The 14,513-nt window shown below is 43.3% G+C and overlaps 1 protein-coding gene across 1 annotated transcript in view; it reads left to right on the forward strand.

The window, feature by feature from the left end:
- The window catches only part of RNF17 (ring finger protein 17), a 69,067-nt gene that overhangs the window by 27,192 nt on the left and 27,362 nt on the right, over positions 1-14,513 (forward strand). The window contains exons 14-18 of the mRNA XM_015429479.1: positions 5,456-5,646; positions 6,692-6,830; positions 10,015-10,168; positions 12,420-12,535; positions 13,516-13,636. Of these exons, the coding sequence (XP_015284965.1) occupies positions 5,456-5,646; positions 6,692-6,830; positions 10,015-10,168; positions 12,420-12,535; positions 13,516-13,636 (721 nt within the window). The remainder of the gene's footprint in view (positions 1-5,455; positions 5,647-6,691; positions 6,831-10,014; positions 10,169-12,419; positions 12,536-13,515; positions 13,637-14,513) is intronic.

Here is a 14,513-nt window from a genome sequence, read left to right on the forward strand (position 1 = left end):
GAAAGAAGAGATTTTTTTGCTTTTAAAAACCTTTATTTCTGGGATATAGTGCGCCTGTGCCAACCTCGATCGGTATTGTAGAAAGCTAAAGGGATTTTCGTGCCCGCTCCCCCGTCACAATACTGATCGGGGTTGGCGCAGGTGCACTATATCCCAGGGTGTGAATGCACAGATGACCACTCGAAGATCATCAGTTATAGGTAAGCAACCTCTTTTTGTTAAAAGTGAAATCATTACTTCAACAGTCTCTAAATCCAAGTGCTTAGGTGACTTCCACCAGTTCACTGTTGTGGCTTTCTTTAAATCATCACCAGCAAACATATTTCTTAAATGGCTCCCCCTTAGCTCTGAAGTTTATTATAGTTGGCATTACAGATGGATGATTGTTGGATACCCATGTCATAGCCAACTCCTCTTCCTCAGTAGTTTAAGGTTTGACCCTGGTACCGGATATTGACAATATTTACGAGAAAATGAGCTGGAGGACGGTGTTTGCCCCATTCCTTTTTTAATGCTTGTAATTTAATTTTGTTAGTGTGTGGTTCTGTGTTTTAAGTGCTCGCTCAGTTCCTTCGAAATTTCAACAGCATCAGCAATAAAATAGCTGTTTTTCTGTATTTTGTTTAAAGCTTCAGAAATCGGTTTCAGGATGCTCAGCATATGTTCAACATTTCTCTTTAAGCCCAATGTTGAGTATTTTGGCTGTGACAGTGCCATCTATTTTCTCTTGATTTTGTTCACAAACTGTCATCAGAATAGGCTCAAAATAGTCCATTACAGAGTTCCATCTATCTTGTGGAAGCATTCGTTTGGTTCCACCCATTCTTTTCAGAGCTGCTACTGCTGCTGCTGCAAAATGATTGTTACAGAAGTATTTAGCAATTTCAATGACACTAGTCTTTGGCTGGGAGGTGCCGCAAATGAGCCCTGCAACCATCTGTTTATTAGCGTTGTATTCCCTTCCTGCTCTTCTAAGTTTCTTCTCATCTTGGATACATTTGCAGCATTGTCTGTGACCAAACTGCGTACTATACCTTTGAATTTTTGTTCACTTGTTGTTATAGCTTTTGCTGCCACATCTTGTAAGTACTCTGCTGTGTATGCATTTCCTGATGTATCAGTTGTTTCTGCAAGGAAGACATTCCCTTCCGTTGTTATACAAGCTCATGTAACAGGATCATTGTGGACGTTACTCCACCCATCAAGACTTAGGTTAACAGTTTTACCCTCTAGAGCTGTTGCACGTTGCTCCATTTCTCTGTCATACACTATCCAGCAGGTTCCCTACAACATCTGCTCTACTGGGTGGACTGTATCCTAGTCTCAGGGACTGGATCATATTGATGAAGTGTAGGTTTTCAGTCAGAAAGAAGAGTTTGTTGCGTAAACTGGGCAGTTTTCCCATCAGAACTCTTTCTAATCTAGTTTTTATTACAAACGTATCTATTGTGGTTCCTGGATGGTTGGCTTTTTTCTTTCTTCTAGGTGATATACTGTAGATGTGTGATGTATATAATGTAACTAAAACACTATCTTGGACAGAGAACTCTGAAACTGTAGAACAGGATATGGTGATCTCGAAGGTGGATATTTTCCAGAATCCTTTGTTGATGACAAATTTATTATGCGGTTTATTATTTATACCATTTCTGCTTATTTAGTATTACTCATTGTATTCACTGCCAAAGAAGGAATATATGCCTGTTTCAACTCTTTTATTTTTCATAACTGTATCAAAATGACAGTAACATGCTGTATTAATAATAGCAAATATAATTTTGCTCAAACATGACAGTTCCTCAAGGCAGTCTTTAAGAAATATGATGAGATCAAAATGTTTACCAACCTGATGATCCTGTTTGTTCAGACATGTTCCTTTTGTTGTCTTCATCACAGCATTTCTCATGATCTTGTTTCATTTGGGCAACCAGGCTTTGCATTTCTTTGTTGCAGTGTTTGCATCTTGCACACATGCCTGCCTTCCCCATAGCTAGAGGAACTTTATTGAAATATTCCCAAACTGGGTCTCTTTTACAGCCTGCTGCTGTTATAGGTTTTCTCCTCCGAGGCAAGAAGAATGTAATAACCTTAGGCTATACACATAAAGATCCAAAGACTTGTGGAGTATTCTGCTCAAAAGGTTTAACTTTCATTTTTATTGCCCCCCCCTAGCTTTTTGTGCAGATATATTTATTTATCTTTCCATTTGTATACCGCTCACCCCCTGAGGGCTCTGAGCAGTTCACATATTTAATCAGTACAAGTCCTAACCTAGGGCCACATACAAGGGGGGGGTGACTAACCTACCAGGCCCCCCTTGTAGCGAGTTGTTTTTCTGTTGTCTGCGGGCGACGTCCTCCTGGCACTGGTCTTGATTTACGACTTCCACTCCCAATCTTCTATTCACTGAATTTTTGGAAACTTCGCACTTAAGAGATAAAGGGTTGATTCAGTGTACATAGCAAAGGAACAATGGGATTAAGGTCTTTTTCCAACTCTGTATGTTTGTTATAACATATTTTTTTCTGTGATGAAGACGCATGTGATCTCTGCAGACACAGATTCACAGTTTGAGAACTGTAAAACCAAGCATCTGTGATAATATCTTCTAGATAGAAAAATTGCCCAATAATCTTACAGAAACCTCTGGGAGAGCATGACATTGTGAATGGATTAATGGAATTCATTTACCAAAAATAAATTAAACATGTCTTGATGTGCACATTTTGTAAATAGCTTTGGAAGCCATTTGGAAGGTGCAGCAAGAGGCAAGTTCAAGAACCCTGCTCACCTGTTGTGCTTAATGTGCTTGGGTGAGGTACATAACATGGGCGCTTGTAAAATTTGCCTGGGGTTTTGCCCCAGAATTTGCCCCAAAAGCCTGATCGGATAGAGCTTTTTGTTCGAAGGGAGCCTAAGGGGAAATGGCACTCACGTTTACAGACCCTTCAAAACCATCTGTTTCAGTCCTACAAAAGCCAGACTCCACCCATTTGTTTCTGTCAGTTCTGACCTCCGAACCTCGTACTTGGCCTTCCTCTCCATGCACCCCCATCTATCCTCAGATGTGAAAGAGGAAATGCAAGCAAAGCAGAGACTGAGGCCAACATTCTGCTCCCATTGACGGAGAGAGTAGATGGCTGGATGACCTAGGAAGAAAGATTTATTCCTTATCAGCCTTTAGCCTCAGCAGGTGATCATGGGAGGTATCAACTCTTCCTGTGGGGAAAAATATCTTTGTACTTGGATCCCCTCCCTGGTGAGCGTTGAGCACTTCTGAAACTCATCCAAACCAAAGCTATTAAGCTGCCAGAACAGAAGATAAATGCTAGGAGGCATGCTGTGGATGCCTTGGTGAGATCTATGGCGTCTGCAATTGTGCTATATGGACGCTCCTGGTTGCGCAACACTGCCTTGCTGCTTGACATTTACTGTAAAGGCTGAAGACCTCTCCTTTGAGGATTCCATGTTTTGCACTACAACAGAGGAGTTCCTCACTAGGAGGAGTAGGCAGACTGCAAAATCCTTTGGGGTTCTCCCTTCCTACGCTCCCCCTTGTCAGTGTTTTGTCCATTGCTGACAGGGCTTTGCTACACCTTTTTACTGTGGCCAGGGGTCCCAGAAACAACAGGCTCTGCAGATGTGTCCTCAGCATCTCTCATTCAAGTCTCCTTCCTTCAAGAGAAGGAGAAACCTCTCCAGACCCAGATCAGTCAACTGTCAGCCTCCCTCGAAGGACCCAGCTCAATTTACTCCAAAGTCCTCATTATTGGTTTTCACTGTAAAGGGCAACCTTATGCTTCTTTGGCATAGTTTGCTGGGATAAGGGTGTTGTTGTTTTTTACCACTATGTGATAGGGTTACTCATTAAAGTCCCATCTCCCTTGTCCTCCAGTAGCTGTTGCTTGGGATAATCCTTATCCAGAACTGCGGCTTCAGTAATTGAGCTGTTAAAGAAGTGTGCAGTCCAGTGAGTCCTTGCAGATTCCCAGCAGTGGGGTTCCCCCCCCCCCCCATTTTTTGTTGGTTAGATACAAAGGATGGTGGCCACAGGCCTCTTCTGGACCGCCACATACTTAAGTTTTTGAATGTTGCTAAGTTTCAAATGGTTTTGCTCACATCAGTTATGGAGTTTCTCACAATAAATTCTCGGTTGGCAGTACTAGATGTCACAGATACTTATTTTCTTCTCTCCACCCATCTCACTGAAGGCACCTACATTTCTGTTTTGGTGCTGAAGTCTTCTGATACTCTGCACTGCTGTTCAGACTGGCCATGGCTCCCAAGGTGTTTACCAAGTGTATGGGCGTAGTTATTGCCCATTTAATGACCTCAGGCCCATATCTCAGTGATTTGGCTCATTACAGCCCCTTACAAAGGGTTGCTTGTTTAGCACATTCACCTTGTCCTAAATACTTGTCAGAAATTAGGAGTGATTGTTAACTTTGAGAAATCTCATCTCGAGCCTTCCTAGCAGGTGTAGTTTATTGGAACCACACTGGACACCTTAAAGGCCAGAGCATTTCTACCTACAGATAGGAGTAGGGCCTTTGCAGCCTTGGCATGTTCCTTTCTTTGTAAGTGTTAAATCGATGTAGCATTTATTGGGTCTTATGGCATCTACTACTGCAGTCCAACATGTCAGGCTCCATATGAGGCTCTTGGAGGTTTGGTTTATTAGACAAAATGACCCTTTAAGATACTCCCAGGGGCATCATCTGTTCATTCCTTGCCTCATAGTGAAATTCCTCCATTGGTGGGTTGGCTCTTACAACCTCTCACAAAGAGTAGTGTTTGGATATTGGGTTCCCTATGCCATGCTTACTTTTGGGGTTGGGGGGCACATTGTGAAGGCTTATCAGTGCAAGGATAGTAGTCCTGCTGCTTCCAGGGTAGTGTTCAAATCAACATCCTGGAATTGTGCTCAGTGCATTTGTCCTTACCTCTTCTGCATAAATCCTAAGGGGAAAGGGTGCTGTTCCAGATGGGCAATATGAAATGCATGTATTATTTGAGCAAGTGAGGGGGCACAGGTTTGAAGATATTATGTGCATTGGTAGTCTGGGAGATTGCCATCCGCCACTGTATCTCTCTCAGGGCCGTTCATAGTGCTGGTTTTCAGAATCTCACTGCCAACAGACTCAGCAAGACTCTACACCTGCAGCCACGAATGGTTGAACTTAAACAAATACCTTCAGATAGTTTTTCAAAACTTGGACTTCTCCCCTTCTGAACTAATAGCCAGCTAGTCTTTCATATGTATGAAAAGGCTGCTGACTTGAAGGAAACGGTGTTGGTTGCTTGTTACTGTTTTAAGAATGATTCCACATGCATCCCTCCTCCATGTTGAATATCGGTTGCTGTGTTTGGGTTTTCAAGATAATTATTTCTTAATTCTTGTAGCTGCTAGTAGTTTGGGCACTGAAGATAGGCTGGTTTTTTGTGCCTGTAACAGAGTGAAGGCTGGAATAGAGCAGCGAGAACAGAATTTCTGAAAATGGTAAATAACAAAACCGTCCAAATGAGAGTGTTCAGGGAAGAAGACAGTGTTCTTATTGTAGATCTGATGAAACCTCCAGCAAACAAAATAAGCAGTGACATGCCAATCTCCCTCAGGGATGCATTAGTTTTTTTGGATTTAGCAAGGTATGTGTCATTAAAACCTTTGAATATCTTTTTATAATCCAGGAAGGCTATTCTGAGCACACACAACACTAAACGATGTGTGATTCAGTGGCAATCTGCGTAAGCGAACATTATTTGAGTTGGTATAATTGCCTTTAAGCCTTTTGAGTGTGCTATAAATCTTAATTGTCATGGTTACTAGCATGACTAGTTATTAATGCAGGAAATTCTAAATTCAAGTCGCTTTTTTATATTCAAGTATGTAGTGATTTGCTCTTGTGAACATCTGCATGTGAAATCAAAGCAAGCAGTTGATTAGTTCACTTGATAAGAATGTCTGAATTGAAATGCACTTTAATCCTTACCCCATACATCTCTGAACCATCAAATATAATGTTTCTTGAAGCGAAGAGTGCATCCATATCTGACCCAAAGTGTGATGCTAGCATGGGAAAAGGAGAGAACTCAGTGTTAACTCTCCATACTTGTTACTGTCTGTCCATTATGGAGCAGGTTATTTTTCAGGGAAGAAAGGTTTAACTAGTCCTAGCCAAGGAGGGACCTTCCATTTTCAGCCCTGGCTCCAGGAGTGGGGGGGGGAATTGCCCCTTGGGGAGAGTAAGATGATGTGTTGCTTCCATGGTGCTGCCATTTTCATCTCATCCTTAGTGAGTGGGACACCTAGATGATGGGCGGGTTTCAGAATGTTGTCTTACATTGCAGTAAAAGAGAACTAATTCCTTTCCTCAAGGACACTGTTGGAATGGGAGCTAAACTTGCCCTGGTTATTGTAGAAGCAACCCCCCCCCCCCCCCCCCCCGGTCTGCAGTTTGGATTGTCCCAGAGCATTTAGTAAGAGTCTCTGAAAATCATCACAGCCATTATCAGCATAAACTCTGCTCTGATTTTTTTGTTTCCTGGTTATCCTAAAATGCAATGGGAATACTGGGAATTGCTTTTTTAATAGTTCAGTACATTTCCGCTAGGGTTGATCTAAGACATTTCAATTAAAGGTGGCTTTCTTCCACAACTTTATTCAGTGTTTTATTCTGAACTCTCTTGCCAGCTTCCGCACTGAACTGGCCGATCAGTCTGAAAATTCTGTGCCGCTGCAGTACTGCCCACCTGTGATGCCCCAAGAAAGTACAGAAGCTGCTGTTGTTGTTACTTATATCATCAGTCCTGGTGACTTCTACATTCAAATGGTAAGTGTTCAGTCAGTTTAATCTTGTTTGCTAATTCTCTCGTTTAAGTGCTTCAGAAAGCTTTGTTCACTAGAAATGAATACGTTACAAAGTGTGGATGATTGCAAAGCCCAACTAATTCAGTTTTACAGTTGTACAAGCATCCATCTCGTGGGATCAAATCCTGACTTCCAGTTTAGTAGTCTGACCAATGTCAGGTTGTATTTGCCTGGGTATCAGTTTTGGTTTTTTACATTACTCTCTAGCTAGAGAAACTGCAGACACCTCTCTACTTAGTGTTCTGCTTTGTTGGTTCGTAAACTTTGAAGTGCCTTTGACTCATTCCCAAAGGTGATGGGGCCTAAAACACAAGACAGCTGCAGAATTCCAGAGAGTGATGGTGCCTAAAACACAAGACAGCTGCAGAATTCCACTCATCCTCATTATACAAGAACTCGTGGGCACTCCATGAATTGCTGAGCCGTCGGATTAGAACGGATAAAAGGAAGTACTTCTTCACCCAAAGAGTGATTAACACTTGGAATTCACTGCCACAGGAAGTGGTGGCAGCTACAAGCATGGACGGCTTCAAAAGGGAATTAGATAAGCATATGGAGCAGAGGTCCATCAGTGGCTATTAGCCACAAGGTATAGATAGGGGCTCTGGGGCAAGTGATGCTCTGTCATCTTGGTGCTTGGGGGGGTCAACAGTGGTAGGGCTTCTAATGTCCTGGCCCCACTGGTGGACCTCCTGATGGCACTGGTATTTCTGGCCACTGTGTGATACAGAGTGTTGGACTGGATGGGCCTTTGGCCTGATCCAACATTGGCATCTCTTATGTTCTTAAAGTGTGTGAAAGGTCCGCAGGGGGGAGGAGCAAGATCACACATGCTGTCCCAGACCAGTGGAAATCTAGGAAATTAGTAGAAATAGTAATAACACTGTCTCCTAAGGTAACCAGGACAGAAATTAAGCTAGAGACCACATTGTTTAAATCGATAGAAGAGTAAACCATGATGAGAAGATTTTAGCTTGGCTTCTGTAGAGGGAAGCCCTGCCTTCATTAACCTCTTTAACATTCTTGAGCATCAGCAAGAAAATAGATAGGGGCCAAGCCAGTAGGCCATTTTATACTTGGCCTACTAAAAAGCATTTTGACAAAGTGCCATGGAATGAAAGAATTGATTAGAGGAAGGGAGAGCATTGAGGTCCCCCCAGGAATTCACATTAAGTCTGGTGCTGTTTAACATGGAAGTAGTTGAAGTGTCTCAGACCTTTGCCCTCACACTTAAGGTGAGCTGGACTGCATTTCCCCCAAATCCCTCCCTCCCCCACAGCAGGGGACAAGGAGGTGAGCAGCATCCCCAGGCTATTCCACCTACGTGCTGTTTCAACCAGAGGATGTTCCTTGTCTTTTAAATTAGACCTCGTGGTTTCTGCATTTAACCGTGGAGCAGCAGGTAGATTGGAGGAGATCAACACAGGCGAACAGTTTGCCTACAGTGTTTTTTCCTGGATATCTTCAATCAAGCTGGCTGTTGTAACTGCTACTGTGAATTCCCTTAAGCCAATTACAGTTCCATGGTCTAAACAACAAATAGCCATGGCATAGACAAGGACGGTTCTGGCAAATCAAGACTTAAAAGTTTGCAAGTCAAATGAGCCATGACATCAAGTTGAAGGAATTTAGAATGAGCACATACATAGAGGGAAGAGAGCGTGAGCCCAAGGACCAAGTCTCACATGTATACAATCTGTGAGACAAAAGGATGTGACCAAAATAGAGAGGTGGAGGACCTGGAGATAATAACATCTCAGGTAACCAAAGGGAAAGTACATGCCAGAAGGATGACATTATCAATCCAGGATTCTTTTTAAAAAACCTTTTAAATCATTCTAACACAGACATATTACATACATCTTTGGCCAGGGATCCAATCAACTAGGTCTCAGAATCAAGTGGTCCCCAAAATTGACTGGCATTTCCCACCTAAAAAGGGGCACAGAGGGGTCTGGCATACTGAAATCAGGTAGCAATCTAAGCAAAGTGAAGTTCTAATGAGAAGTGAGATGTGGCAAAGACCCCTTCCATGATTGTGAGCTCTGCTTTGTTTGCAACTCTTATAATTCAAGCTGTCTTTTGGTGAGAAAGGCAAACAGATCCAGTCATATTCTGAGCATGGAGCAGGGATCACTAGGGGTAAGGGGGGGAGGTAGTTGTGAATTTCCTGTATTGTACAGGGTGTTGGACTAGATGACAGTGATGGTCCCTTCCAACACTATGATTCTATGATTCTAAGCAATTTGGGAGAAATAGGATGTTCCCTATACTGTTAAAAAATTAACAGTTTTTTAAAAAAGAAATTCTGTTTAGTTATATTCTGAATGCCCTCAAGGTGCCCCTGTTGGATGCCCTGATCTTGGGCTTTGTGGTTCCAAAAGATGGCAATAGTGTTCTCAGTGACCCCAGAGATAAGGAAAATAACTTTGCCCTGCTAAAAGAGTGGGAGGCGTTTGTATTGTCTGTCACTGACTGTTTCAGCGCTCCCTAAGAGATTCAGACCCTGGCAATAAGGCAATGTGCTCACTAGCTACAGTCCACTTTTCTTGAGCCCCCAGGCTGCAACAACGTGCTCTCCATCCAGAAGGGCTAGGTCTACCCTTGGTGGCACAGTGAGACAAGCACCAACCTCTAGGTTGGCATTGTGATGATAGAAGCAGCAGCAAATGATATTCTATGACAGAAGAATCTGAACGTGATGCTGATGAGTAAGGCTGCCCTGGTATAGAAAGCTGTTTTCCGCTCTTGCCATCTCTCAGCTTTGCCATCCTTCCCACCTTTTGCTTTAGACTTGTATGGACCTAATTTCACAATCTCGTAGCCACTCGGTTAGTTGAGGGGGAGGGGGTGTTAATACCTACATAATGCCTTTATTTCCCTTAGAGCAGTCCTGTCTGCTGGAGCATTCCCTTCAGTTGATATTTGTTGTTTGATTTATAAGAGCTGTGAATAGAATAGCGTTATGTTTGCAGTCACCTTTCACTTCCCACTGTATGCCAGACCCATCCCCTCGCCCCAAGCTGCTTCTGTCCCTTGCCCTTTGTCATTTGGATGTAAAGGGCTGCCACAGTGTGTTCTGTGCAGCAAATAGTGTGCTAAATAAACATTGACTTTCATAAGTATAAATGTTTCCATGATGATAGCTGGACAGTCCAGAATCTGCATTTTTCCTGAAAAAGATTGAAGAAGTTTATAAAACTGAAAGTGGAGACAACTTGGAAATCCTGTGTCCAATCCAAGATCAACCCTGCATTGCCAAATTTGAAGATGGAGTTTGGTACAGAGCGCAAGTGATTGGTAGGTAGTTGAAATAGTATGAGCTGATTGTCTCATGTCAGAATTGTTTCCAGAAAAGGGAGCTACAAAGATAGGGTTTTCCCTAGTATCTACAATATGTGACTGATGTATGTATGCAGGTTATTGGAAGCCGCTTGCATGCAATTATTTTGTAGACTTATTGCCATTTGAAAGCTGTAACTGCATGATGTAATACTGTCAAACTCAGTGTGGGTGGTAGTTCAGGTGGCTCAAGTGTTCGTTTCCCTATATTATGGTGATCTTGGTTTCCCCTGGCAACCAGCTTCCTAGCACTCCCTTCCACCTGCCTTTTGGCTCAGCACCTGAGCTAAATTCACCAGGGATCTTGGGAGTTCTGGGAAAACTTTAAACAGTTTTGGCTTTTCTTGCCCAGCTGGATCAAAGCCAAAGTCGCAGCCACTGGGAGAGAAGTTCCAGTTATTGGAATTACCCCAGTATAATACTGGGAAAGATGGTCTCTCTGGCCCACTTTAGCTAGAGGTATGTGCATAGAGAGAAGTTAAGCTCCATTTCCTAGCTGCCTCTTCCTCCCCTTTCTTGTAGATAAGCTGATGTCCTTGCTTAGCATAGCAGTCTGTGGCCTCGCATGGGTTGAAATTGTTTACTTAAGCAAAACACAGCAAAAGAAGAACATGGCAGGATTGGCTGTAGAAAAACAAGCAGAAAACTGGGACAGCTGTAATTAACTTGCGCTCCTCAGAACATCACTCATCTTCCTTCTGTTAAGAGAATGTTAGTCTCTGGGCCCACCTCTGAATGAGCTTGGTGGTGGAAAGTGCCATCAAGCCACAGCTGAATTATGGCAGCCTCATAAGGTTTTCAAGGCAAAACGTGAATGGAGTTGGTTTGCCAATGACTCTCTCTGCAGAGCAACCCTGGACTTCCTTGGTGGTCTCCCATCCAAGTACTAACCAGGGTGGACCCCACATAGCTTTCGAGATCTGACAAGATGGGCTAGCCTGAACTATCTAGGTCAGGGATGAACTTACTGAGGCTCATTTCCCCTAAGGTTCCAGAACCAGAGAAAGATTAGGCAAAGGGGGGATACTACTCTGACATCTCCTGTCGCGTCTGCTGTTACAATTGCACTATTATTAAGATTAGCGTAACCACCTCAGCACTTTAGGATGGCTCTAATTGTTTGAGGCAGTTTGCTGTTTGGTACCTCTGAGAGAAAATTCTGATCTTCCGTCAGAGAAAAGTGCCAGTTCGACAGAGGCTTTTCTGCGTGCCTGGATTTTCTCAAGTTTGGCGGGGAGGGTGGGATATAAGTCAAATAAATAAATAAATATCAGTGTGCACTTCAGATAGCAGACTGGGGGTTATCCAGAGGTAATCTAAGGAGTCACTGTGGTGCAGTGGTAACTATATCTGTCTAGGATGTAGGAGCTCCCAAGTTTGAATTCCCACTCTGCTGTGGAAGCTTGCAGGGTGACCTTGGGCCAATCGCATTTTTTTCAGCCTAACCTATCTGACAGGGTTGTTGTGAGAATAACACGGAGGAGAGGAGAATAGTGTAAGCTGGTATGGGATCCCATTTGGGGAGAAATATGGGTGGGGTATAAATGGAGTAAGTAAATAATAATAACTTTCCCAAGATCCCAACCGGGGACAATGTGGGCCTTCATCTCCAGTTCCCACAAAAACCCAGTAATAGCTGTAGGTCAGAGGCTTCCCCACAAATTGGGCTTGAAGCAGTTTGCTGTTTGGTACCTCTGAGGGAAAATTCTGATCTTCCATCAGAGAAAAGTGCCAGTTCGACAGGGGCTTTTCTGCGTGCCTGGATTTTCTCAAGTTTTGCATCACTCTTAAACTTCCACTCTGCCCCTTTAGTGCAGCAAGGGATGTGATTCCAGCAAATGCCTACTCCAGCAGTTCTCTTAGTAAAGTTAGCAGAACATGCTTGTTGTAAACTAGTGAATATCACTAACTAATGTGCCAGTAAATTGGATCTCTGACATGAATCTCTCAAATGCCCTGGTGTATCCTTCTTGTTTCTCATTTTTAATATTTCATGCTTAGGATTGTTGTCTGCTATTAGGTGTGAATGCTGCACAGATCAGCATCTTGGGTAAATGTTACTGGAAAAAGGATGAGAAACGCTGCTGTAATACCGTGTCTGTAATATCTTCAGAGCAATAGCTGTTGGTGTGGGAGGCACACAAACATTGTTCATAATTGCGTACTGTTTACAGTTCAATTTCTCCTAACCCCCTGATGTTTTCTGAAGGACTTCCAGGCCATCAACAAGCTGAGGTGAAGTATGTAGACTATGGCAATACAGCTAAAATAAATGTGAAAGACATGCGCAAGATAAAAGATGAGTTCTTAGCCTCTCCAGCAAAGGTATGTTGCATTCTGCTATCAGTAGAGAAGTTTAAAAAAAAAAACATTCTGCTATCAGTAGAGAAGTTTTTTTAAAAAACCCCAAAGATTTCTGATAATGTTCATTTAAAATAAGCTCTGGGGTGTGTTCCCAATATTCTTGAATTCCAATATCATACCCCTCTGGAAACAATTGGGACTGCCGAATTTATTCGGCAAGGCATTTAAAGGGATGGTCCCTTTAAATGCCTTTTGCAAACTGCACCGCAATTGAACCGGGATGGTTCACCCTTTGGGATTCCCCTCCCCCGCGGTTTAAACTGCCCTGCAGAAGAAGCTGGCCCCTGGATCTGGTGTGTGTGGGGAGGGTTTCTTTGCCCCTGAATCTGGCTTTCAAGAGAAGCCAGCCAGCCCCAGCCAACACAGAGCAGTCAGCTGATTGGAGCTGCAAGAGAGGATTCGCTGGGGTAGTGCAGAGCTGGCTTGGTATAGCTGTACCACTCCCGAATAATGTATTTTTCGGGTATTTATTCAGCTCAGGATATACCAAGCACACACCCCTAATAAGCTCCTGATGTATGTCAGGTTGGTTTATGATATACGAATGGTATGTTAGGTTGGTTTATGATATATGCATGCAGGGAGGGCGGGATATAAATCGCAATAATAATAATACTAGTACAGTTCAGTGTTTAATTGTTTTCTCAAAACATTACAAATGTATAATGCCCGTGATTCCCCTGAGAAGCCTTTCCCAGGAACACTACAGTGGATTGCTCTGATAGCTCCATGAAGGACTTGGAGAAACTGCTGTTGATGGATGTTGAAGTGCTGTAGAGCCTGGTTATGATGCCCTTTCTCCTTTAGCAAGATTTCAAGCTTAGTGGGAGTGGAGCTGATTATTGCTTAGATTATAGACCTTTGGAAGTCTAATGTAAGTAACTCTCAGAAGTTCCTTAAAAGGGGGTTTATCATAAATCAGTCTGAATTTAATCATCCAGGCCATCCGGTGCAAACTGAGTCATATAGAACCATGTAAAGGAACAAATGAGTGGAGCAGTAAGTCAAAGTGCAGATTTGAAGAAATGATTCATGAAAAAGTTATGTTGTGCTTCTTTACTGGTGAGTGACTTTTCTCTCCTTCCTTTTTCCCCCCATTGTGGTAGTTAAATTGGGGGGAGCTGTAGCCAGCGCAGGAGAACTTGATCCCCACCCATCTGGAACTGCAAAGAGTTTGTACATGCTGTCTGCAATGGTGTTCTGATTTCCACTAATTCCCCCTCAGGAATTGGGAAGGCCCCCAAAAGGTGTGGTACTCTATACTCAGAGGTACTCTGAAGGCTGCTACAGCTCCCCCCATCTATACATTAAAATATTTAAAAAAAATAAAACAAACAGGGAGGAGGGCTAATAGAACAGTGAGGGAATGCTTCTACACTGCTGAACTATGCTAGAGATAAAAATTCTTCATATGAGTTTCAAACCTTCCATATGTTAGGTTTTTGTTCAGATAATTTTTTGAAAACACCTGAATGTAAGACGTCTGCTTATTCAGGATCGATCAAGTGGTAAGATTTTAAAGTTCATGTCAGATTGTAAGAAAACCTTGAGAGTAGGCAAGTGTATGAAGGAATTAAATGTCAAAAACTTCCATTAGAAGGGCAAAGACCTTATATGGGAGCGGTGGCGCAGGCAATACAACGCCTGCTGATAACATCTGTAGCGAACAGCCATAATGGCTGTTCGAATCCCCACCGCGGCCGGGTTGAGCCCCCGGCCCTCATCTCAGCTCCCGCCAACCCAGCCGCTCTAATAACAACAGAGGAATGGGTACCTGCCCTAGGTGGCAGGGGGCACCCTCCTCCTGGCTTACGCTGGGAAGGCGATCGGCAGCAGTAAGGAAAAGGAGAATCGGCGGCGGCGAGAAAGCAATGGCGGCGGCAGAGAGCAACCCAGGAAAGGCAGCGGCTGGATCGAGCGGAGGCGGAGCCGGAGCAAC

This window comes from Gekko japonicus, unplaced genomic scaffold (genome assembly GCF_001447785.1).
Source record: "Gekko japonicus isolate JY-2015 unplaced genomic scaffold, Gekko_japonicus_V1.1 scaffold237, whole genome shotgun sequence".
NCBI classification, from domain to species: Eukaryota; Metazoa; Chordata; class Lepidosauria; order Squamata; family Gekkonidae; genus Gekko; species Gekko japonicus.